The sequence below is a fragment of the Zophobas morio genome, unplaced genomic scaffold (assembly GCF_036711695.1).
Source record: "Zophobas morio isolate AGI-343-1 ecotype UQ-CSIRO unplaced genomic scaffold, CSIRO_AGI_Zmor_V1 ptg000044l, whole genome shotgun sequence".
NCBI classification, from domain to species: domain Eukaryota; kingdom Metazoa; phylum Arthropoda; class Insecta; order Coleoptera; family Tenebrionidae; genus Zophobas; species Zophobas morio.
The window spans coordinates 11498220-11525100 of NW_026972149.1; the positions used below are offsets into that span (position 1 = coordinate 11498220).

The 26881-nt window shown below is 40.0% G+C and overlaps 2 protein-coding genes across 5 annotated transcripts in view; one reads left to right on the forward strand and one right to left on the reverse strand.

The window, feature by feature from the left end:
• Nucleotides 1–26881, forward strand: part of LOC135141602 (caveolin-2-like) — a 50262-nt gene that overhangs the window by 431 nt on the left and 22950 nt on the right. Inside the window, exon 1 of one of the 3 annotated variants that reach the window (XM_064072846.1) lies at nt 5137–5166. The exons of the other annotated variants lie outside the window; for them this stretch is intronic. The gene's annotated coding sequence lies outside the window, so the exon portion shown is untranslated. Of the gene's footprint in view, nt 1–5136; nt 5167–26881 lie in introns of those variants that run through there. 3 annotated transcript variants of the gene reach the window in all.
• On the reverse strand, nt 537–9835 carry LOC135141600 (uncharacterized). 2 transcript variants are annotated; one of them, XM_064072842.1, is made up of 2 exons: nt 9636–9835; nt 537–2418 (listed from the first exon to the last, which is right to left on the reverse strand). In XM_064072842.1, exons 1-2 carry the CDS (start codon nt 9691–9693, stop codon nt 1211–1213), a joined length of 1266 nt encoding a protein of 421 aa, XP_063928912.1. In that variant the 5' UTR covers nt 9694–9835; the 3' UTR covers nt 537–1210. The 2 variants fall into 2 exon arrangements, with proteins under 2 accessions (XP_063928912.1, XP_063928914.1); XM_064072844.1 differs by lacking the exon at nt 9636–9835 and adding an exon at nt 4866–5053.

A 26881-nucleotide genomic window follows, 5' to 3' on the forward strand; every position in this document is an offset into this window, starting at 1 on the left:
GGATTAACACCAGTTAATGCCGGTTAACGCCCGACCAGGTGCCGATCGGTTAACACAACCGGAACAATGGAAATCAATCGGTTCCGCGTCGTCGTTAACGCGTGTCGGCGGCGGCGGTATCTCTCAGCCGCCGAGTTCGACGAAAAAAGCAACGCCGCCGCAGAATTAAGAAACGGTCGCACCTGGCTGCGAAAAATACAAAACAAAATACCGACCGCTTTGATTAACATTCTGAAAAACCGTAAATAAGAATCTGGGATGCCCGTTTCGGAGAAATCTAGAACTTCGGTTCGACCGTTTTGGAAACGTGTGGTGTTTGTAACGTCCGCGTCAAAAATTTGCCCCCTTTCTGTCCGCGGTCCGTTTTAAAATTGTCCGCGGACAGCAGAAGCTGGTTTTGAAGTGTCCGTGATTCATTCGGGTTCCGTTTTCGATGGTCCTCCCATGTCGTTTCTTTCGGAGCAACGTGACTCTCGCTTTCTAAATATCTGATCTGAATAACCTTGTTTTGAGGGAAGGTCGGGTAAAAAAACGAATTTGAAAAACGATGCAAATATATTTAATACATAGTTAAGAGGATACATGCTTGGTAATATGAAAATATATCGTTACTTTCTTTGCTATGAAGATATCGATGAATATTCCATGCCGGACGAAATCGGTTACAGATTCATATCAGTTGCATCAGTTGAGGTAAGGTCCAGCATTAGTCTTATTGATACATAAATATACAATAATGAGATAACATAACGTAAATCGCGGAAATCTTCCGCAGCTTGTAACAAAAATACATACATATTATACATAAATAATGGTATTTCCTTAGAGTAATAGTCTACAAAAAATCACACATTTCCAGTTAAAAATAAAAGGTACAATAATTCCCTATGAGATGAAAAAACGAAACCAGTGGTAGATATAGTACAGTTGACGTAAATAGTAACAAAGTCATAGCGATACAAGCGCTAACAATGCGTTACAATAAGGTTATGTTAAATAAATCGGGATAACCATAGGAATATATCGGCAAATGAAAGCAAGTCCACTAAGATACGAAAGTTGTGCAAGTGGAGATCAGCCTCCGAACTTACTAAATGAATAAATACTTAACCACTAGAATAAATAGCTCCCGACAGAGCGTTGATATGTCCTATCCATCACAAGTACGCGCACGACGAGCACAGTGGGTAACCCCGTGGCCCACTTCCGACTAATGCCGCACGGGCTCCTTCTCTTTGCCGATCATCATCGACTTGAGGTGCTCGACTTCGGACGACAGCCTGACGATTTCCGAATGTAGCCTGTGCTTGGTTTCGGAATCGCCGCCTGCGGCCTCCTGCATGGCCTGTAGCTGCGACTGCTTCTGGAGGGTCTGCAGAGTGGCGGCGGCCTGAGCGGCCTGCGTCGACCATTCCGCTCCTAGAGAGATCCCGGAGTCCCGCTCGTCGCTGGAGCCCTCCGCGTCCCAGGGCGGGCTGGCCCGCGGCCCGGGCTCCTGCTTGATGTTCTGCAGAGACAGCAGGGTATTCGCGGCGTCCTTATCCCCCAGATGCGACTTATGGCGGAGCTTCAGCGGGAGGCTATTGTTGGGTTCGGCGGTCAGAGCGATCGGGGCGCTCTCGTCCCCCGAGTTGCTCGAGACTTCGAAGGGGGACTGCCCCCGCGAGCGGGACCTCGACGACAAGTTGAGGGCGTCGTTCGAGTCGTAGTGGACCGCCTGGTGGTAGCTCGGGAACGGGAAGGGGTGAGGATACTCGGGGTGATCTCTGTAGGGGGGTTCGTGGTGGGACGCCGGCGGGTGCAGCATGTGGGTGGGGATCGGCTGCGGCGGCGGGGACCCAAGCACGGGCTGGTGGATCACGGGCGTAGGGATGGGACTGTGGGGGTTGAACATGAGAGGGTTCGCCGGGTGGGCGAGCTTCTGACGTTTGGTCAAGCTGAGTACTTGTTCGTTTGTTGGCAAGTTGGCTAGGACTTTTTCGACGCACACTACGTTCTCGGGGCAGATTCCGTACTCTTCCTTGATTGCTTCTAACTGAGCCTTGAGGATGGCATTTTCTTTTGTTAATTCCACGACGCGCTGTTCTAAAACCATATCATTGAAGCGTCGCTTCTCTCGAGATCTTTTCGCCGCTTCGTTATTACGGCGGCGTCTGTCCCAATAACTGTCATCTTTCTTGTTATCGGGCGTAAACTCGCGCTGTTTTCTCTGCGAGAAAAGTTCTTTATGTTTGACGGATGACATGTTGTACGCGGGATTGTAAGCGTCGGCTCCTGGGGATGTCGACGATGAGAGGAGTTCCCGGCCGTGACTGGCAGGCATGTTGGAGTTTAACTGTGGAATTTCACCATTTACGGGGGATCCACTTTGACCTCGGCCCACGAATTCGGCAACCATTATACGTTGTTTTAATACATCTGGAACAAAGGGAAGAAATTTAATAAAAACTTTACTGCCGCGATTTAGTTGTTGCTCGCGGGAATTTCGTGTTCTAAAGCATGTATTCGAACGAACTACCGCTGAGCGCTCGATTTCGAAATAATTATCGGGTGAATGAGAGTTAAGAGGGGGAGTCGCACGAGCGAGCAAAAAAGTGAGGTTAGGGAAGGTTAACACCATTCCCCCCCTTATAATAAGTAAATCACGTATAGGGAGAGGTGGAGACGCAACAAGTCAGGAAGAGCGGCGAAACGCGCCACACTTACGTGGAAAAAGGTAATAGTTTGGGGTTTTTCGTTTTGTTTGTGTATGGATGGTGGCCGTTTAATCGGATTAGTGGAAAAATGCGGACCGGTTTTTGCCACAAGTGCAGTCAAGGCCGTCGCGATTCACCTGCCACCGATGGTTATATACCTGCATAACTTAACCCTACATGTCTAGCTAATAGTTAAGCCAGTTCTTGGAGTCGCTCGGAATTAACCGCAAGAGCCTTGGAGAGGTCGTTGCCTAAATACGAATACCCTTCGTCATTACGACAGAATTCCGGAACGGAAATGATTCAGGAGCCATGTGGTAGATATAGACCAGTACGAGGAGTCTAAATTAAGTAATAGAGTATAGGCACGTGATAAAGTTCGGTGATACAGAGAGCAATGAGATTTCACAATAACACCTACATTTAAATATGCAATAGATGTCCGGAAACGTGAGCTTTCGTGACCGTAGTGAACGGAGTTGATCGAACAACGTGATCTACTTCACGTGTGAACCTTGGGGACACGTTATTAGCGAGAAGCATAGTTGGAAACAATCAACCCTCCTAAGCGGTCAAAATTCTCGGAGAAGGCGATACGCAATGTACCGTAATATTGGAATTCGGGGAAGCACGCGCGTAATTATGTATCTTGCGAAAACAAAAACAGCGTCATAAATTTGGACAAAGAATTCTGAATTGGCTTCCGGAAAAATATGACGCATCACGAAATTAGATGGTCGAATTTATGAAATCGGTGTTATTCGGTGACGTGGCCACAAATACGTCGCCAAATATCTTCCAAAACAAATTGTTATGAAACTATTCTAAATATAATCGACCGACTTATTAAATAGGTACGCCGAAAAAGACGTAAATCGGGTGTTTATTAAAAGTGATCGATAATCGGTGTCTCGACATTTCTTAACGGTAAATCAAAATAAAAGTCCGCAGAAGTCTCTCTCTATTGTGGTATTTTTAGCGACACGTGGACTTGGACCGATGAAAATAAGATCCACTTTTTCGATAGTGTATGTGACGTGTTGCAGTGCGACACCCACACTGTTCTTATTTATTGGCCGTGATAAGCCCGTTTAAAATGTTACCGCAAGATACGTATTTGATTTCGTTACGCAATTTTATTATGGTTCCGCTACAACGAGCATAATCGAGAAACAAAAAGGTTGCGCCGTTCGACAATTAGAGCGCATTATATTCCGACGATCGATCGAACAAACAGACGTCTCCGGAAAAACATTCACCGGATTTTCCTACGACTCACTCAAAAACCGCCAAAATCCGACCAAGACGCGACCCGAGTTTGTGCCGCAAGTCGAGCGTCGTTAGTAGAGAAGTAGGCTAGTGGAACTCCCGAGTTCAAGAATGCTCTGCAATGCCGAGCTCCACACTTATCTCTTATTACATAATGTAATTGCAAAATCATTATTCGAGACATGGCATCAACCGACTCTTTGTCGGTGATCGTTCGCTCATTAATCTTTGTTCACGAATTGCGCTTTGTTTGCACAAAATGTTAACGTGTTAATCGAGACCATATAATATTTCCCGAAGAACACGTCGTCGGAACGATCCTGAGTAAAAATAAGCCGCAACACAAACAAACATTGTTGCATCACACACGACAAGAAAGACGCGACGAAATCCCGGTACCTTCCTCGAAATTACAGGTGATTCATTGTCGAAACACAATTATACATACACGTATCGGACAATAAACAACTTACTCAACATTACATCATTTTTTTTTTTTAATAAAAATCAAAATTCTGAAAAACGAATATCGCGCATTGCCACATTTTGATATTACTCTATCGCGAGATAACAACCGAATTGTGTAATTTTTTAATCGCCGTCCTAAAAAAGACAAAGAATCCGTGAGGGTAAAGGTGACAGAGCTTTGGCGGGAAGACGCAGCGCGACTTTTGAATCCGGTCCAACTCTGATCACTTGATCAGGGTGCAAACGCAATGTCGTAATGAATCGATTATGGATATAGATCAAGAGTAACAAGTAACTGTACAGACGGCGCCAATAAATGATGCTTGGAATATTATTAGACCGTATCTGTCACCTAAAAGCATGCGACCGTAACCAGAAAAAACAAAGCCTTTGTACGTCCACCCGCCGTAATAAAATTAACTCCACACTCACCAACTGTCAACGTTGACGTGTAACTCCCTCGAAACGTCGAGAAAAATCAAGCACTCTTCTATCGTCTATCAACAATAACAATGTACACAAACTGTGGCACGAAACACGTCTACTTCCAACGTAAGACTGACAACGACTGAGCGACGAACGAACGCTCCTACACTAACTACACTGAACGCTTTGACAGTGGCGGCCGCGTGCTGATCATGATCAGTCGCGACGGGTGGGGAGGGGGTGGTGGGGGCTCCGGAGGACAACACCCTCAGTGACTCACCAATCAGAGCAGTGACAGGTCACCTTCGTAAGTTACGTAACCTGCTCGTGCCCTCTCGTATCTTAATATTTGGGATCGCATGTGCTTCGACGGGAATTTCGGTTATTACGTTACGCAATAAGCGGGATCTGACCAGGAGCGAGTTATTGCGCCGCAAACAAACAAAAAATTTTAACTAAATCGAGCTTTTTCGGCTACTCGACCGCGAAAGGGGCATCGATTTTACGGCTTGACGGATTTTTAAATTTGACGGCGGCGGAATCGAATTAAAATCGCATTATGCTGCAGCGGGGACGGAGACAAAGAGGACCGGTGGCGGTGGTCGTCTGAAAATTAAATATCGGCCTAATGGGCTGTTGGCGCTTAAACGTGCGGACGGATAGGGCGAGGCGGGGAAAATATTCGCCAGAATACAACCTCCGACAAAAACAAGAAACCCCAATAGCGGGTGACGCGCCACCACGATCTTCGGTTATCTAATTATCGAAAATTACCAAGATTGTCAAATTTGACTTTGCCGCCGACGAAACGACCGGGAAAAAACAAAAGTCAAAGGATCTTACCTGATTTAGCAGTCGAAAACGTAAAAACTGATAAGGCGCAGTTACAGAGCTGCAGGTTGCCAAGTCGACCTGGGCGGATAATAATTCAAGTAACCGTGTTTACCACAGGTTACGATATTGTCAACCGCAAGCTGCGTCTTCGATTACTTTCTCAGGCTGAAGCGCAATCGGCGATCAACGAAATTACAAAATTTTATCGTTTCCCAGGCTTGCTTGGCAAAGCAGCAGCTGTGCAAACGACACTTTAGGCCACAAGTTATAACAAGTGACTTACAAAAGATGAAAACAGTTGAAAAATTAAAAAGATTTAGAGGCTCTAGAAGATTTGAAACAAATGCACGTTAACATACGATGTAAAATATAGAAGACGTTTTAAAGTATTTAAGGAATTTATGACATTTGAAGAAACTGAGTCATTCAAGAGTAAGATAGATTAGAAAACATGTGACACTGAGGATATAGAAGATAAAATCATCTAAACACACGAAGCTAATTAAAAAAAAATCGTTTAGATAATTCAAACAAAGGGTCTACGCTATTTGAACCGTTGAGAGTGTCAGATATAGAAGACGTCATCACCGTTGTCACCCCTTTCGGTACTGATGAGACCATAGGATGTCTACAACGTTTCATTGTGTTGCCTCGCCTTTCAAGTTGAAAATTCTTTATTTTTTATAATTTTTAGTAATAAAAATCAGTGCAGACAAAACGAAACCGAAAAAAAATTATATATCATCATATAGAACGAGGAGAAAATATGTACTTAAAATGGACGTTCAGATCTTAGAATCCGTTGTTAAAAAAACTGGGAAAGCTAGTGAGTGCGCTTCAAAGAACTAAGAAAAGTGTAAATTACGTCCGGTTGGCAAAAATCGTGGAAGAATTCCGGTCCCCGTTTGGACGCCACTGAACGACTCATTTACGTGCGATGAGACATTTCAGCGTCGGTGAAATGATCGATTTCGCAACTTGTCATAACAACGTGTTTTGTGCTTCCCCTCCAATTAGGATAATCATGAATTTTATTTTTGAGCGAAATCCTTGAATCCTTGGCGCGACTGGTGGGGGGGCGGTTGGTAAAGACAATGACCATTATTAGTCACCATGATATTAACGAAGCGTTATTGTCGGGGAGCGATTTTGAGAGAGGAGATAATTCGTCGATCGGTAATCTCAGGTCCTGTCGGTGGGTACGAAAAGGAGCGGTCAGAGCAACTCGTGAATGATTTAAATGCAACTGCTTTCGACAATAAAGTTGAAATGAGAGCCAGACGTATCGATCGGCAGTTAGCAGTTAAATCACTATCAAATGATTGTTTTTAACGAGTTATCACGGAAAAATAAAGTTATGTAGAGGCGGCCAATGTCATCAAAAAATAACAGAAATAAGAAGAGATTACGTTGACATAGGTTAGGGATACTGCAACTGCATAAATATCATATTTATAAGTAAAGTTCATGGTTTCCTAGATAGCTCACAATTATGTTGATATTGTTTGAAAAACACGACGATTTTAAAAGGTTAATACCCTACTAAAACTCGCCATTGTTCGTATTACTTAACTCCGGCTGGGCAAAATCCAAAGTTTTTTCGAAATTGCGCAACGGACTACCTTCACTGTTATTCTACATCGAGGACCTACTTTTTCTATTGATCCGTGATGTTTTTACGTTTTGTCTTGGAGAAAGCAGTAGGAAAGTTCCCATTACTATCACTAATTATTTGCTAGAACAATTTTTGCATTTACATTACAAATCGTTGTACCGTTTCTCCGTTAACCAACCACACACTAAATTCGGTACAGTTAACCGCTCTATCGGAGTCGTTTACAACAATAAATTAGGCTATAGCAACTGCGATACTTCCACAAAATCGTTTCAATAGCAATCTTTGCTAATTTCCGCAAGTTTTCGCCGCAATACTACACAATAAAGGATGATTTTAGTAATCGAAGTGCGTTTTGCAACGCGTTACCAAACCCGAAAAAAAAGCGATCCGGGGCGGCCATGAAACCCCGACGAGTTATAACCTGAGGTTCACTCGTCATGCATGTGACGAATTACTATAAATAATCCACATAATCGTATCAGAAATTTTCAATAACAGAAATTCTGTTGCATAATAGAACAATAGCAATCTTATCTAAAGGAAGTGTTTAGAGATTAAGCGGTTATCGCTTTGTCTCAATATTCTAGAATAATATACGGATCGTAAAAAAAATAAAACGCAGAGTCAGTATTTCGTAATATTGGTCAATTACGAAGAGTTTTCCCCGTCGCATGCTATATACGTACATATAATTTCCTGTTTTCAGGTGAAACTGAGTAATATAGAAAAATTCCGAATGTGTACAACCCACCGTGCGTATTAAACGTAGTAAGAGGTTGACCTCTGAACAAGAGAAGACAAGGTCATCAAAATGACCTCTTATTCGCCCGAGTCTTTCCGGTAACGTTTTTTCACTGCAAATCAGAGTTTACGCGAAGCCTTGAATCGTGAACCACCCATGATTAATAATTATTACGAAATAACCGAATTTGCATCGAGCTTTTACCTCATAATATAACACAACCTTCCAAGAAAGTCAAGAACGTGGATTATGTCATCTAATTTCAGCAATTCTGACTAGTGACTTTCTCGCGATCTTAGAAAGTCGACATTGAAACGACCGCAAAACTATCCTTGAAGATCCTCCAGGAAACCGCGATCCTTAATTGTTTGATAAAATCTCTACACCCTCGGGCCTCTAATGATAAGTTATGACCGATAAAAAAACGACTAGGAAAACAACGGTTTTGTCGATATCATCCTTCACATTCAATAAACAATACGAGCAATAAAATTGATGAAATTATTGAAATGTAAAAAAACCCGCCATGCATTGTTTTGATGTTAATGTTCGTAGTCTGAAACGGGCTACCGAAAGGTGACAATTTGGGAAAACGGCGACCTTCACTTTCATGTCAAAACAAAACCGTTAATTCGTATGCGAAATTAATTCCATCGTTTTTAAGATGTTTGTGTAGAGGTAAAAAAGAGTATCGAATGCGGAGCCTTGAGTGACACCTTCCAACGGTTATTACCTCAAATATTCTAAGGTTAGCGCTGGAACAGAAAGTGCATTTCATTCTGCGATACATAAATTTAGAATGAGCGACCTTATGGCTCAGAAAAATCAATCTATGCAATGCCGCTATATATGTCACGTTTACATAGAATGTAGCGTTTCGGTTGCGGAGATGCTTCGACAGCCATAAAAGGTGAACAAGTATGATCAAATATAGGTAGTTATTGGCAATGCGTGACAATACGGTTACTAACATAACCTCAATGTTGAGAAAAGTGGGCCAAGTTTTCTTCCCGCGTACATTCCAAATTAGTTATGCTTTATTTGTTATGTAGTCGCGTTGTTGCTTAAGGGACTTTACTCGATCAGGTTTGATTTGGCAAAAATAGCATGCATCTGCAGAAACAATTTTAAAAATAAATCAGCTCAACGTGCAGTCGCATTTTATCATTAACCCCATTAGTCTCCCACTCTTCCTTTTTTCGTCGAAAAATTCGCGTTGCAGTTTTAAAAATAATATTTACGGCCCGTCTCGACACGCATAAAAATAAGCAGATTCAAGGCTCCCGCGGTCGCATCAATATTTGTCGCTATTGTTCTAGGTTAGTTCACAATGGAAAAAAATTTCTTATCCGTGCCAGCCGAATTACAAAGTAAAATCGCATCCGTTGTTGCATTTAGGGCAGACAAAAATACGCCCGGACTGAATCTGCGGCGAAGTGGCGACTGCATCCACCAAACAAAGCTTTATTTAAACCGCGCCATTTATCACTCGGAGAACTTTCCCTGCACTTATTTTTTAAGTTCCCGGCGTGCACACAAAAAACTTTCGTCCCGGGAGGGATTTTTGCGAAAATGCGCTTACCCGGGGGCGCTGAGAAGATTAATCCGTTATCGGGGTGCATCGCTGGCAACGTTGGCATCGTCAGGGGCCCAGGTCCGGAGGGCCTGCCGGTGTGAAGCGACGCAATGATGAGGCCTTGTTATCACCACAACACAACACATAGAGTCAGTGGAGGCACGCACGTCTTCACCGATCAGAAGTCGAGTAGGGTATAGCGCTTTGCAGCAAGTGCAAGCCGGCCGCGAGGATGTAAAAGTACGAGATAGTGACCTACATGGCCGCGAAGTAGTGGCAAAACGAAGAAAGCGGAGAAAGGGACACCAAAAGGAAATGCGGCCGTTACAAGTAATACGTAGTTACGTGAGATTACCACGACATAATATGTTTGTGGCCTCAATTAGACCGACTTTCGGCCGTACTGCATTCTCGAATAAAAATGAAATCAACTGCTTAGAAACGCTAAATAGGGTTAGCCGGTGAGAGTTACACTAATTCGCGTTATGAGACCAATTAAAAATGCAACGTGATTCGTAACCGTGACACTTCGGAGAACTATTGTTTGTTTTCTTCGGCGACCAACTCTGACGAATTACCGACCTGCTAATACAAATCGCACACAAAAAATTTACTCCCTCTGAGAATAACGCAAAATCGTACTAGCTATACCCAGATGTAGATAGATAGTTACATATTACCATCACATTTTACCAACACGATGTGACAAATTTTTACTGCAATATATACAGCTATATGTACTTGACGTTTTTAAATCACACTCGACATATCTTCAAATTATGCATTACCAGTAAGTACATTTGTCACATTTTGATTTATTAGTTGTGATGTTTTCAAACACTTTTTCATCAATTATATTATTTATTATACCTCTACAGCTAGTGTTTGTGATTAATCTACAATTTTGTATTGTAGACTTACCTGGTAACACAATGAAACAGAACTTTATAGCAAACAATGAACTATGGTGTCACATTTTTTTATCAAGCTGAGAACATATTTAAAATTTTATGACATTTTTATTAAATTTTGAGGTCGTGGGTGCGAGCGAGATGTGTTGGCGGCCGTGTAACAATGTCGTTATGTGAGCGTTTCTTATTTGTTGGTAACGTTTCACGCTGTATATTTTCCAGATTCCACAAATATGAACAGTACATTAGTCATTTACTCGAAGCTGCCTACTGAAATCATCAAATTAAATCACAAAAGCTATAAATTCTACAAATATCTACCAACCACTACAGCACACGACCACTCAACATTAATTACTCTGCAACTGATTAATAGTCAATTACAAGCAAATTAACATTTTTCGGAGTTTTATGCATGTACAAAGCACCACGCAATAAACGGTTATTGGTGATTAATACGACTTCTGAATATAGAAGCCATCTATCAAATCGAGATCCGGTTACGTAACGAAAAAAATCTGTCAAAATTTAATTAGTAAGTCGGTGTAATTAACGGCGACTATGAAAAGAATTTCATTTAACGTTAACCTCAAGAGATTTAATTGGCAGTCGCCTTGTCGTAGACTTAACATTGACTTTTTTCACGGCTAGATTTTCCGCTGTAGAAAGTGGTGTCGAAATTTTGGCACATGTCAAGATTACATCAGTCAGTTGGTAGAATTTTTGGGGCAGGAAGTGCTGCTGCACTTCTGGTGTCCAAGGCTGTTTCGCCAAGGTTGGCCAATTAATCAACCTGCTCCCGTTGCCCTACCTGTCGCCGAAATCTCGGCAGATGACGTACAAGGCGTAATTCGGTTTTCTTACCGCCAATGTTTTCCATTTCGGTTCTGTTTATTTGGTGACACAATAGAGTGATTAGCTTATCGCAGGCAAATAAAGTATACAAAACAATTTTGTTTACCGTGTCTACCGCAAATGATAATGTACTTGTACAGTCTGCTCTAATAAAATTAACCTGGTGACGATTGATTCGGTCGCTGCAAGCAAAAAGCACGAAACGAGTACTTCAAGTGCATTACTTTATTTAAAAGCCATGAACCGCGAGTTATTTGCACAACAGTGTAGTAAACAAAATCAAGGCCACCACCACATGAAATGTTGTCTGATAAAAAGCCGATGCACTTCTTTGTACGATGAATGACCCAAAAAGCAACAAATATGATGCATTGTCCGTCATGCAAGGCCATTGTTGGTGCTGGACATGGCCAGAACCGGACCTACCGCTGCTTGCATCATACGCAAATTAACCGGACGAAACGTCGGCACGTCATGCCTTCCACAGAACACAAAAAAATTGCAGACGGTTTCCGCAGACCAGACGTCAGATGCGAAAATGCCGCATCATGCACCACTCGCTCCGACTCCAGGAAGATCACGAACAGGAAAATTTCAGGGATTAACTAATACAGACGGAATTGAGATCAAGATAGTCGATTGAAACTAAGGTTCAAATAATGCTACCCAAAACGTCGCCACATCCGTAACAACGTATACTAAACTTGGCCGCAACCGGGTAATCCGTTTGGGGAAATTTCTACCATTTGAAAAATTCTGGCTACTAGAATGACCCTAAACTGGCACACTTCCTTGACTCAAGTATTTGCCACCGAAAAAATAATACCATAATCCTTAGACAAACATGTTGCAAAATTTGATACTCGTTCTTCTGATCGTGAGTGCTCAAAAGTACCTTGTTTACCGAAATGTACAATACCCGTTTTTCATTCCACTCGACCGAAAGTGAAAACACTCGAAATTGGAAAAATCGGTTAATATTTTCTTCATAGTGTGACGCTGTGACGCAAGTAAAGTATATATGTACCATGTATGTTATTCTGTGTTCGAAAAGCCAGCCGACGTTGGCAAAAGGACCAAAATGACGAAAGGCGTTGCGTGATTCATTTTTAAATACTGTCCTGCAAGATATCAGATACGTATTAGTTATATTCGTCTGGCCTTGCAGCGCGAAGGTTTTGGCCGCGCTCGGCCGTTCAACTGGCGACCTTTTCGCAGTCAACTTCTGCCGCCCCTAACCGACGGCGGCGAACAGAGACGGGCGGCGTCGCACAAAAAATTTCCATCACGACCACCCCGTTCTCTCATTATATTACGTACCGTGTCAACGCACCGACGAACATACCGGGAATACTTAATATATCTATCTTCACAGGCTTTTTTCACTTTCACCTCAAAAGCTGTTGTGACGAAGGGCTATTTTGGGTATCGAACGACCTTTTTCCACTTTCGATCTTATTTATTAACTTTAAACGATATAGGAGCTCGCTCCGCGAGCTCACGGAATTTTACTCCTATGCGGTCTATTTTGTTCACGATTTTTGCAATTTCTACACGCGTTTGCCAAATTAATAATTTTTATCGAAAATTAGTTCTCGTTCCAAACCTACGGCCCACTCTCTTTGGTCCACGGTTCCGGCGTCTTCTATAATAAATCACCCCAATTAACCCAGCAAACAACAATTTATGTTCGGTGTTTATATGAATGATTTACGCAGGAATTTATTTTTGCTTGCGACGTCGCAACAAGAAGTTGATCAGCGATCAAAAATTCATTAAAAAATCGCCGCTGCAACATTGTCTTTATCACCGATCACTGGAGGTTTTTAATGAGCTCATAAATTTCTAACGTACTAATGTAATCAATTTGCACAAGTTATAATGATAAAGATGGCAATTATGATCCCATTAAATTAATTGTCATGAAATTTTGTCTGCGTCAGCATCTGGTTTATTCAGACTGGGTAATTTTAAATTTATCAAATGGAAAGCTTCGGCACACTAGATTAAGAGTTTTTTGCTATCGACGGGGAGTCGGATTCCGACGTCGAGACAACGTGAATAGAGTTCGGAAGTGTGCATCAGATACTGAGAAATCTAGAAATCGGATTTGCGACACATTTCGGTGATTTCAGACACAGAAAATCTGATCCTATGGTGCATCGATTTGAACGATTTTAAACGTGAGGAAAAGTCAGAGTGTCAGAAAATCTGATCAAGCCGAGCCAAGAATGTCAACATATTTAAATTCCATACAGTACGTGATTAGATATATTGAAAGCAAATTATTCCATTGTAATGGACAAATTATTTTGCGCTTAAAATAAAGTGGTGGCGGTAATAAAATGGGTTTTATGTTGGCGCAAGAGATTTTCGTAACGACCGTTCACATAAAAGCAGAACATTTTTGTGTAACCAGACTGTGACTACGGAGCAATTATTCCCTATATAATTAATTTTTTCCAAGAATAATTTAATATTCGTGTAATTTTTTGTAAGATGTGTCAAAGAAATTCAATATTGCGACGATGTCACGATGAAGAAAAATAAGGAACGACTCTCTTTCGAGGTGTCGACGGTGAAAATATAATCCGCGGTAACAATAAATTTTTCCTTTTGAGTGTTGAATCTTCTTTTGTAGATTTAAATCTTCCACGAGATTATTTAGTGAGAGGACACACATGTATGCGGATCAGATGACGAGGATCTAGCAGGATATTCGATGGCGTATATGTTACTATTTTCAGACGAAAATCTCTTGGTTATCTTTTACTTTATTTTGGTACTTTGATCTAATAAATTTGTTACATATATAATAATGTGAATCAAATTATTTACGTAACCACGAAACGCCACGGTCACAGTTAATTGTGATGTTAAAAAAAAGGCGCGTCAATGTGGTGCCGACTATTAGAAAATCCGAAGTTTGTAAATATGTTTTTCCACGAAGAAGATTTATTATTTTATGGATAATAGTGTGGTGGATGTTCGCGTAGAAGCTCTGATGTGGGTCGAATAAATATTTGAAATAATTATCCGCGTTACGAAAAAAATGTCATTTTGAGGGAAGTGGGTAAAGTTTGACGAATCGGTGTCAAAAATGACGTCGATCCGTTTTTTGCGGTCACTTATTAATCGGGAATCGTTGAAACGTGTATAATATATGTGTCTGGCTGTTGTCCCGAAATATAATTAATCCTTTTTATATCTATTGCCTTACCTTGAAATAAGGTAATCGTTTCGGCTAATTTTGGGGTTAGTGAAACGGCGGAATGTTAAATGTGGGTGGTTCGCAAATAACAAAACACCGACATAGCAGACATCATAACATCCGTTACAACTAGCGACTTTAAAAATTACTCTTTAATAGAGATCGCGTTAGCACAAATAATCAAATTAAACCGCTCCGTCTGGCCCGAGGCGGTCGATTTTTTCGAAAAGCGCCGCAATCCCAAGGTCAAGGAAGGATTTTGGAAATCTTGCGTTACAAACATCACGTAATCCGTTCGAAATAATGAATGCAACAGCGCTTATCTCTTATCAGTATTAAATAACATGAGTCAGTGGTATATTGGAGTTTGATTCGACCCCACCGGGGCCCCTGCAATCGCCGGGTGCAGGACGATGCACTTGTTTTCGCGAGATTTAAAATTGCAGTCTCGAACCAAAAAAATACACCAACTAAAAATAATTTCTTTTCGAGATTATCGAACTCGCGACGCATAATATTTTCTTCGACAAACAGGATTTTTTTGTTTTCGCTGATACGTTATCGGGCTTTGTTTTATTTTTTATGCAAGCAAATGCAATTTATTATTGTATTATGCAAATGCTGCCCCATTTAGCGCGATCAGATCGCAGGAAAACAACCGGACGCTGTATAACCCACTTCAGGGGTTGCCCCCCGCTGAAATCCAGCGCTAGCGCTAGTACTATTATTGTTATTTTTAATAGATAAAGGATGATGAACCGTTTCGACAACGGAGCTATTTCAAGACAATAACCAAGATAATAGATTGACGTAATCTTACGAAATTTTTTATTATTGAAATAGGTATTGTTTTTCTTCTTTTTTTTGTTATACATGTGTTCTGTGTACAATAAGTCGCCAGACGATACATGTTTGTTCATTTGATGTTCGACCTTCGCGAAAGTGCATCGCACGGGTCCAGGGTCTGCTTCTCTTTCTATTCGATTTTCACCCATCTTTGTTTAAATACACATGCACAAAAGATGTTTATAAGTCTGATAGCTTTTCCCCGAATCGATTCTATTTTCTCACCCTTCGCAGGCCCCCGCACTCCTGGCTATCTAACATAATATAAAAACAAATCTAATTATATCTGATTGTTTTTTAATAAGTCCTTTGTGTAAAATGGGAGCATCGTTCTGATCCTTATCAGACAATAAATATATAAAATAATCGCCACCCTAATTTCGCCCCCGTGCTTCCGACAAAAACAAAGCTTACATTGTAGCGCGTATTACGCTCAAAATCCCGGTTTGACACGCTTTATGCGGTATTTTGTCTTCCAACAAAGCCGCACAGGTAGAGGAAAATGTTTTTTAATATCTACTAACGCTGACGAGTTTAAAGAACTCCGGAAAATTCTTTACAACGACGCATTATTCTCGACCGAATCACTTCCCCAACACCGTTATATTTACACACAGGTTATATTATTTTAACAAACTAAGTTTAATGACAAATTTAATAGCATACCAAAATGTAGTCAGAAGTGTTGTGGCGGTCACCCTCTACGCCGCTTTCAATACAATTTGTGTTTTTTTAATTGCATAATAAAACTCTTATGTACCACAAAAAATTTGTACTTATGATTTTTTATAATTACAAATTTACATACCAAAAAAACTGATCCCTGCTTTGTTTTAATATAATATTATCTATACATTTTTTTAATATCACATTTTTGCCACATGTACACAACGTAATGGATTTATACTTCAAAAAAAATTATCGCACTTATCAACATGACGTAGACACAAAAGAAACTATCTTGTGACTATTGTAACGGTAAATTAAAAACGCATCACATGGAAATCCCTGATTAAAAAAAAACGGTATGTGACATTTCGAACAAATATAAAACATGAATTGTGTATTTTATTCAACTTATCATTACGCTCAGCTTTTACCGCATATCGGTATCTAAGCTACTTTAAGAGTTATTGTCTTAAGAATAAATATAGTACAAAGTTCGCTAATTGTTTATTAATTTGTACGTGAGAGACCTCCAGCAGCACGTAAAAAATCTGAGGGCATCAACCAGAAAAATCCGAAACGGAACGTTAAAAACTTCTGACGTTAGTCCAACTGAGGTGCATTAAGGGGATGGGATTTTACTGGTGATGTTCGGAGAGTTCAAAGATGAACAGATTGTTATCATTATATCGAAACTATTGATTTAGTTTGAGCTTATAAAGGTCGTGGACTAGACACTGAATTCCTCTAAATAAAAACATGTACATTATTATCTTTATTATTATGATCACCTACGACGTATTTATAAAAAATTTAATCTGCAAGCATTAAGCGAGCGAAGCGAGCTTCATCTAAACTTTATAGACAACAAAGTAGTCAAAGTTTTAAAATGCCTGTTTAAACACGACTACAAAATATAAAGTTTACAATGCGAACGCGGTAAAGTCGGCGGCGCTCTACAATGTCAAAAAGTGCAAAAAACCGAGCGGCAAATAGCTGTCGCTGCGTGCCGACGAAAGGCCATTCTTCCTCGTCCCCGATTTATACATAACCTCACTTTCCGCCTAAACAACTTTCGGCAAGTCATATTTAACCCCACAAAGACTTAGGTGTTTACACAATATGAGTCAGTGGAAAAAATGCCGAATGAAAGTCTTTGTCTCTTCCTCTTCTCTTAAATCAATAGTTACTAAACGTCAAAATGACATTTTATCGCCGGCGGAAGTTCACTACACTTTGATCGCATTTTTTCATCAGTTGGAAATTCGAGGAGAATATGAATAATGGCGAGGTGATAAAATTACACAAGGGCGGATGCAAACGCAATAGCTGGTTTCGGTGTTGACACCGGGGGCTCTTTCGCCGGATTAGAAAAAGTGAAATATTGGTCTTTTCGAACGAAATCGCAGCTACAAAGACAAAGCCGCGCCGACTAGGTACACAATCGATATATTTCATACGATGTGTACTCAAATTGACGTTATTAGGAGTCGAAGTGTATGTGGAGGTTTCCACTCGTATCACAATCCCTGTCGCTGTTATTATCATTCTTATGATTATTTACAGTGATTTTCGTTCAAGTCGCAAAGTACGACGTCCACGATGCACAAGTAATATACACCACCCCGGACGCTCTATTACACATTTTTCGGCGACAATAACGTTGATACTAGAGGCGAAGGGAAAATCAAAATGATGTTATTATTATTATTGTAGGGTCGTCGGGTGCGGCGAGCGCGTCGAGCTTATGCAGGTGTAGTGTGTTGAGTGCAAATAAAGCGTTGGGCGTTTTTAGAAGGCCAAATACCCGAATTTGGGGTCACAGACATTAGACGATGCAGACGAAGTGCATGTGCAAAACCTAGGGCCAATGGACTATTCAAGGCAGTCGGCCAGTCGGCCTGTAGTCTGTAGTCTGTAAAGCCGGCGACCCGCGACCCGCGCGCTACCATCGTCCGACACAAAACCTGCGAAAAACTCTGACTATGCAATACGAGGCTGTTCCTCCCGATCCGAACGCGAAAAAAACCACCGTCAACGCCACCGACGACAAACAACCCTAACCCCGCCCACAGACACGCTTCCTGGGGAGCCGAATATCAGTTGCCGATTTCGCAGCGATTTACGCTCGATCGGACATAAAAAACGAAAAATACGACTTGTTACAAGGGCTATATAAATTTACATAACTGAAACGTCGCACCCGCAATACTCGGGGTATTACTTTGTCATATTGCGCGTTCTGAAAACAACTCAATACGCCTGGTTAAGGCTCGACCAACATTGCATAGGAATTTCTACATACTCGTGACTTTATTACGCTAGGTAAAGTCAAAACCTACCGCGCTAGTACGCGCTATATTTCGTAGAGCGGACAATGTATATATATTGCATATTAAAACAAGTAAGATTTCATATAAAAGCTACATTAACGACCGAGTATTTAAATTTTACATATATTATATACAGGGTTTTATTAATCACCCTAAGCGGAAACAATGATTTTGTACTTTAGTGCTTAATCGCAATATTTAGATGCAGCGAGATAAAGCCAAACTGAGCACAACATGTTGTGACCTAAAATTATTTCCAATAATTAGATTGTTGATCCGATAAAAATCTAATTTGATTGGTTTACAAAAAATCTGACATTAATTGCATCATCATGAACATTATAGATATTTATCGTGGAGAGAAAACCGAAAACCTCGAAAAGCAAGTCCCCTTTGATCTAAATCGACTCGGGAGGATTTTATGAAGTCCTTGACACTCGTTTTCCAGCATGTTTACTCAAAACGGTAAAAAACACCTTCGGTTTACAACACGAGAACTTATAGTTCGTTTATTTTTTAGAACAAGTAATTTAAATTTAATTATCTCTGGTTGCATGTATGATGATTCAGTTCTAAATATAGTTGCGTAAATTATCTGATTTCAGAGGTTTATCTGCAAATTTGTATTTGTGCAATATTCTCGTTAAATGGGGCAACTCCCAAACAACGTCTTAAAAAAGCACCGTAAAAATAACCAAAGAACGAAAATAATGCAAGGCAGGTGTTTTACGGGGGTTCTCGTTTTATTGTCGCATTTATTTAGAATTTGGAGCGTTCAGAATGTAAAAAACATCAGTCAGAGCAATCGTTTAAAAATTATCTGTCATCGCGCCACACAGTCTCACTATCGAATCGATTAAATCGCGTTGTCGACGATTAAACAATAGAAACAATTACATTGTTTGGTTACTTGTGGAATAGAAAAAATGATCTCGGGGTGCAAAATACGAGATATCAGTCGATTAAAAAAGTTGCATCGTTTAAATCAAGCGCTGATCGATTATAGCACTTATCATCGACTAACCCCGTCGGCCGGCGTGACCTTGTGGCGTTACATGAGCGTTGTGTAAACGCACACAGGGGCGTTATTGTGATTAGGTAATGGTAATAATGATGGTAAGGCACTGGTGCTAACGCCTGGCCAGACGGTCTATGCGATGCACCTAGTTAACCTTGACGGACATCGCGACTTGGGGGGAGGGCAAAGCACGGCCCGCTAGATGCAGCCTGCAGCCTTGCACTGGCCCTGAGCCTGAATATAGCTATCAAGTCGACGAACAGTCGAACGTCGCGATTTCGTTTCCGACGCCGTCTACGATTCGTCTTTCGCAAATAAGGCTCTCGACGCCCTTAACATTAAGGTTAGGTATTTTACAAACAATGACGGAGGAAGTGTCTCAGACAAGGACGGATAATTACCTCTACTTCCGATCTCGGCGCTTGAACTGCACAAGTTCAATTTTTTTAACACTGCAACGGCGACAGATCCTTCCCTACAAAAACAAAAAAAAAATTAAATTTTATCAGTACACTTCCAAACTTGTGCTCTGAAAAACGCTGCCGTGGGTTGTCCTCTTCCGAATAACTTCTCCGGGAGAACTAACCACTATATAATATATAAGTTTAATGAACCTAAATTGTTAATACTGTGTTAGACATTGAAAGAGGAACATTTGCGCTCAAGAGGATGAACTTTTTTTGCATTTGCCGTGTGCGGAATGGCGTTTTGCTTGCGCTACCGCTGACGAATGCAAGCGGATCGACACCCAAACATTCCAGAAATTTTGTGTATCTTGGGCGCAGAATGCACCACATTGTGTATTATTTTTACCCAACACGTCTGCAAAATTCCCAATTGTTTATTCTGTTGCAGCAGCAATAAATATTTGATGAGATAAAAAACGAGGCCAGTTAATTGCGCCTCATGTCGGGCGGATTTTTCGAAAAATTTCACGCTAGCGTCCAAGTATGCGAAGAAGATTCGTCATGTTTGAAATTATGCATCAGGTCATTGCTTGGATGAAATGTTGAAGGTACTGCTGAATCACAGGACAGATTCGCAAATTATTGCAGTGCGACTAAAATAACGTCCAAGGTGACTCCACTGCAAATATCTCAATTATTACCTCTTTATCCATTTAGCCATTGTTGTGGTGCAAAAGTCGTAATTAAGTGTGGTGAATGAGAAAATCGGGGCTTAACGGAAAACCGCCGAATTTACAGATAACTGTACGTGTTTACAGTTGTTATATAATGAAATTTGGAGTTAATTTTCGTTCGGCAACAATGGATTGATTGAAATGACTTTGTCCGAAATTGACACTAACAAGACAATAACTTTTAACGGAACGATACTTTTGAGGACCGCATTGTTTGCCGAATAAGTGCTTACCGCAAAGCTGAAAATATCCATAATTGTGATGAAATTGCTGTAGCAACAAGCTAATTTTAAAATCTGAGATTAACCGATATGACGTACGCAAGAATTAATAGATAATGCACTCCTGTATTTATTTTCCTTGACCACTAACATACACCCGACTACCAACCATCCAAAACCAAACTCGTCCTAGCGTCAGGTGGTAACAATTCATCTAATCATAATTACATTAAAAATCAATCCAAAAGTCGCACAACAGTTATCTAAAACCGAAATGGAAACTGTTCTTGGAAGCGCGCCGTCATAATCCTTGTTTGTGTTTTTCTGAATTAGTCGATTTTCGTGGAAGTGTTTTCTGTTTTGCGAAGTGAAGCACGAGGAAGACTCCCGTTGGTGCTTCCATAATTACGAAATCGCTCGATTGCGTTATCTAAGCACTAATTACGACTAACTGCTAAAAAGCGAAATTTAACGGTGTTAAGACTTGCATAGCTATGTGCATCAAGTAGGCGAGAAGTGCAGTCGGTATGACGTCATCGCCGACCTTGACGAAATAACTATTTGTCAATCAGCCGTTGACCCTGTTATTGCCGCTTATAGCAGACAACTGCGCTGCTGCCATCCACACATGCGCAACGGGCATGTACTAACCTTGCATACATGCACTTGTTCTCATATATCTAAAAATAATACATAAAGCCGGCAATTTTACGTTATTTTTTAGCCGGTGGATGATAATTGCAGTTGCAATGACCGCTGATAAAAGTGATGCAACGTGAAGAAAAAATATTACGAAAGAACGTGCATAATAGTCAAGTGCTATTAAGGCACAATTATACAGCCGGGAACACAAATGAAAGCACCCGACCAACGCCAGGAGCAAGGGTGACTCCCTCGGGATTTTTGACGTTATGTTTACAGCTAGTCTAGGAAATTATTACCATAATAGCAGATGTCGTAGCCACTTAATTGTGTGATAATATTTGCTCACTTGATTATGCTGCAGTTATGAGACACAGTGAAAACAATTAAATACACAAAATAATAAAAACATAAAAGTCTGTCCTAAGTTGTTGTTTGTTCGGTTTTCCCATTTCAAATTTTTCTTCGATTCTACCAACCCTCTAATTTTCTTTCCGAGTACTGCAACTATCCAAAACAGAGACAAAATGTTGCTAAGAATTCGATGCCCCGCCCCCCCACCCAATCTCCTCCGTTCTGAACCATTCAACAACCAATGAATTTATTCCTTGTAACGGAGACGGCTTCGTGGGCGGGGACACACGATGATCTTATTTTGCGGTGTAATCAATACGTTCTAAGAATAATTATTTAACAGAAATATTAATAAGTAAAAATCCAATATATCTGAATGACGACATCAAAAATTAAGTACACCTGTAGATACATTTTCTTTGAATGACCACCACCTTATAAAAAAACTATTATGGTAGGGGTAAAGCACGGAGGCGGAGCAAGTATGACTGTTCTGCGGATCCCGGAAACCACTTAGTACAAACGTGAAATAAATATTTAAGTATTCGTTACAATAGACATATATATTCCTTGATTCATATCTTTTGTTTAATTCGGATGCCCCGCCCACCCACCCAATTTCTTTAATCAACAATTTCATAACCAATAAGATGATTCAGGAGGTGACAAGACGAGTGGGCGCGGCAAGTATGACGACCTATTTCATGATATGGTTTACCGTTCTGGAAAACCTGTGCATGCAAATTTTGAAACCATTGAATTATTTCTTAATAATTATGCGACACAACAAATACCGTCACATGATCGAATAAAAACGTTGTCTGGCAACCTTTGGAATTTAATTTTAAAAAATTGTGTTGGCAACACCAACGCGTTCCTTGTTTAGTTTGACATTTACATGCAGTACCAGCATTATTTAAAAAAGAAATTTCATGGCCTACTCTAGACGACTTTTTTTTTCAATTTATTATGATAAATTGGGGATAGGGTGTTTTGGCTTTTACGCATTTAGCTTGAGCTTTTTATTAAAAAGTTTTAATTTTCGCTGCTATTTAGTTACTTTACTTTACCTTGTTGGGGGAATAAATATTCAGAGTGTGATAAAAGTGTTTATTACTTAGCCGCGATCGACCCTGCTTGCATAACTATAGACGAGTAAACATGTTTTTAAATTTGATAATAATAATAATAATAATGATAATAATGTTTTGTCGTGTGGGTCGGGAGCGTGAATCCGGTCCTGGCAAGGAGCAACAATGCACAATAATGTCCGTTGTGGTGATGTGCGCCTATCGTCCTAAATTTAACAATCGGGCCAAAGTCTGTAACCGTTTTTTAAAATTGGAGCGCGCGATTGAAAATGGTCTATTTTCGTGTGGACTATACCTTGTTTATGAGTGAGTCGTAGACTGTTGAACAATAAACACAAAGGATTTTTCGTAAAAAGATTGTTGATATTTTGGCGTGTTTGCTTAATGATTATTCTAGGAAAGTAGCAAACAAGCGTTGAACTTATTTTTAGAGATGCACTTTCGCTGAATGAAGGTCAGACGCATTATTCGCGGGTTCAAATGGAGCATAATTGCATTTTAGTGGTGTAATTGAAAATATAAGGTAAAAGGGCGAAAAAAGCCTATCTGGGATGCATTTGGGAGTGTTCCAGATGCAGTTTCGGCGGTCTAAAAATATCAACTGCGTTTGCAATTTCTTTGTGCAAGTTTAACGGCCTCGTATTTTTTCTGCGACGCCGGTCATATGCATACTTTCTGTTTATAATTTGCAAGCACAAAAGCTAATTCACTAACACTATTAAATAATGGCACACGTAAACAACATACGTACAACGACCTTATTAACAAACTGCAGACGGCACCATAAACAAAAATTTTAAATGCATTTTTATTATTAGCAGACGAGGTCTGATACATATTTACGACTCTAGCACCAAAACAACTGCAAAATAAAAAAAAAATCTAATTATAAGACGCGAGTGGCATACGTAAACAATTTTCATTTCATTCAACCAAGCCGGGAAAAATCAAGTTGGCACTTGGACTCCGGCTTACGTCACAGGTGTCATAAAAACCCGTATACTGTTATCGCATACATATTCAAATTTCGCGCCAATCTAGGTTAATTTCGAATTATTAATCATACAGGAAACGCAGGCTTATCACAAGTGAATTTATTTATAAAGTGACCTTTCCATACAATTGAAGAACGCGTGTTGCTTCAAGGATGGAACTTTAGTCACACTACAATTATTATTGATCATGATTTGCTACAGGTGAGCGCGAAATGGTTGCCATCATTTTTAAATTTGGACCGGGATTATATCATCGAGAAACTAGAGCGGAATATTGTACACTTTGTTTAAACTTTTAAATTTCTATTAATATTTATGGGAATAATTTAACGGTGATTACCGTTCACGTATCGTAAGTGAACTGCATTTGCCGCACCGTGAATGTTGAGTAATTACTATTATGTTTAAATTATAGCCGGTTTGTATTTTTACGGCTTTCTATGGATTTTCATTTAAGTCCACGTATTTTCTATATCTTCGTATCAACGTTGCCAACGTATCAGAATTCCCGCGATGCTATTATCGTCCTCAATTTTTCACATATTACGCAATCCAGAGATTGACTAAACCTTCGGTTTTATTATAATTGGCAAAGCGATAAGCGGCCATTTTTAAATCCCGTATTCTTGCCAACTTGTCACAATTTTGAATAATCCAATATGAACATAAACACGATCGTTATGAAATGCATAGGTCAAAATTCATCGATTACGAATTTTCGCACACAAAACGAATTCTAATCTTGGGACGTCAGCAAGTCTGATGGGAAATTTCGGAAGTTCCTCTCCTCCGTTATCAGATCGGACATATCAGCGACTAGCGATAGATACACCAAAAAGACAATTGCGGCGCGTTGGTAACTTAGGTCAGGAATAGACAGTTAGGTATTCTCTGTCTGTGACAATGAACGCTTAGTTGATTTGCCAGCCGCAGCGAGAGAAATGCATCTATCTCTATCTCTGTGACTGTGACCTAGTTTTCCTATTCAGGTCACTATTCGCTTCTTGACTCGTTCAGCTACGCTGATTTGTCCCAGAAAACCTACTCAACAATTCGCTAATTTTTCATACGTAACTATTACACTGTTCACAGCCGCTAGTTTAGGGAATTTACCCGTCATTTGTTGATACAGTTGCACACTTGATTCTTATCTAGGCAAATATTTGGGTACTCGACAAGTTGCTGTGGTGGGACCGCTGTAGCAACCCTGACGACCAGTGGCGGAGATGCGATTATGACGAACACCACTATAAATAAACACCGTATCGTCGCAAAGTTTGCACAGTCGTGGGGCTTCCACCTGCCCCTACACCAAAATATTTAAAATTATATTATATCTGTATTTGACGACATCAACGAATCAATAAATCTCTTATAAATGAATCACGTGTGTGTCACATAAGCCCAGTACAAATATTGATATTCATATGTAAATGTTACAACTAACTGATATGATAACCTAGAATTTTACGTTAATTGTCTGGTTTTAATCATAATTCAATTCACAGTATTTGTTTTAATCCATACATCGTTCGAAAACTGAACTGCCTATTGCGACGTTAATTCGACGTAGAATTGATAATAAGTAAGAATACGTCAATTTTAACGTCGATTTGACGTTTTCCAGTTAAACGTGGCTAACAAACGCTATAATGACGTCTAATAATGTTTTTCAATAAAATATGGGTTAGTTTTTAAATTTTGGACTTGGATGTGCCGCCACTGCGCTTCGTATTTCGGTTCGAATTTCGTATTCAAGTCAGCTCGTCGGCAGAACCGCTCCGAAGATCCGATTGTGACTTCTTGCGTTTTGACTTATTTAGTAGGAAGTGAATAAGGTGAAGGTTGCGTGGGATGTCCTTTGTAACCTTTAATACAGACATAAAAATGCTACACCATTGTGAGCAGATGTTCTGTCATTGCCAAAAAAGCGTCGATTTAAATTTGTTTATTATATGAAAATGAGGCAATCAATAATGGACGTTGATAATGAGGCGAAATTTGTTTTTTGTTAAATTTGACCCAGATTCGGTAATACTAACGCCTAAAATGAAGTTATTTGTATTTTAGCATTGGCCGATGTCGGTGAAAGAGGAAGGGAAGGGGGAACGGTCGAGAAAGTGCGACCGCAATTTCTGACACACATTTCACTCTATTATCTCTGTCATCGCGCGACTTTGCAATATCTCCCTCTTTCTTTCTCTTCTTTCTTTGGCCTAGTTTGCGGAGAAACTAAACAATAGTGCAGAATCACCGTATTTGTTTTGTAATTTTATTATAAAGTGAAAATAACTATTTACTACTTAGCGGATTTATTACGTTTGTTATTGGTTATTTCATTAAATTTTGTATCTTACTGTGATTAAGTCATTTTATTTGCGAGAAAGTTTTCACCAAATTTAGTACATTCTACGATTTATCGACGCAATTAAACTTCCTTCTCTCGCTCGAATACTTACATTCGACGATCATTCTTCAAATGTTAATCTGCTTTCTAAATAATTCACAAAGGCACAAAAAGTATTCCAGGAATACTCAAGCCGCTACTCTAGTCGCATACGTAAAATTAACGTGAATAATATCAAGACCAAAACGTCCAAACAACGCCAAAATTGTTCGGTTGCATTCAAACCGAATCAAAATTTTAATTGCGTTCCAACGGCCACAAAATATTTGCATTTCATTGTAAACATCTTTGTACATCGACTATACCTACAGTTGAAACAAAACAACATAAATTTTACTTAGTTCTAAAAGTAGCTACATGTCTAAACCTACACGTAAATTTTACATCCTTTCTTACATTGTAACGTGGCTCGTCAACGTTTTACAAACTGTCAATTAAAAACATTTACTGCACGTCAAAAATACGTTAATATTTAGCGTTGGCTCAACGTCGTCCACTTTTTAAACACATAAATATCGTTACGTCGTTGAATGAAGTAAACAATTACGTCTTTTCGCACTT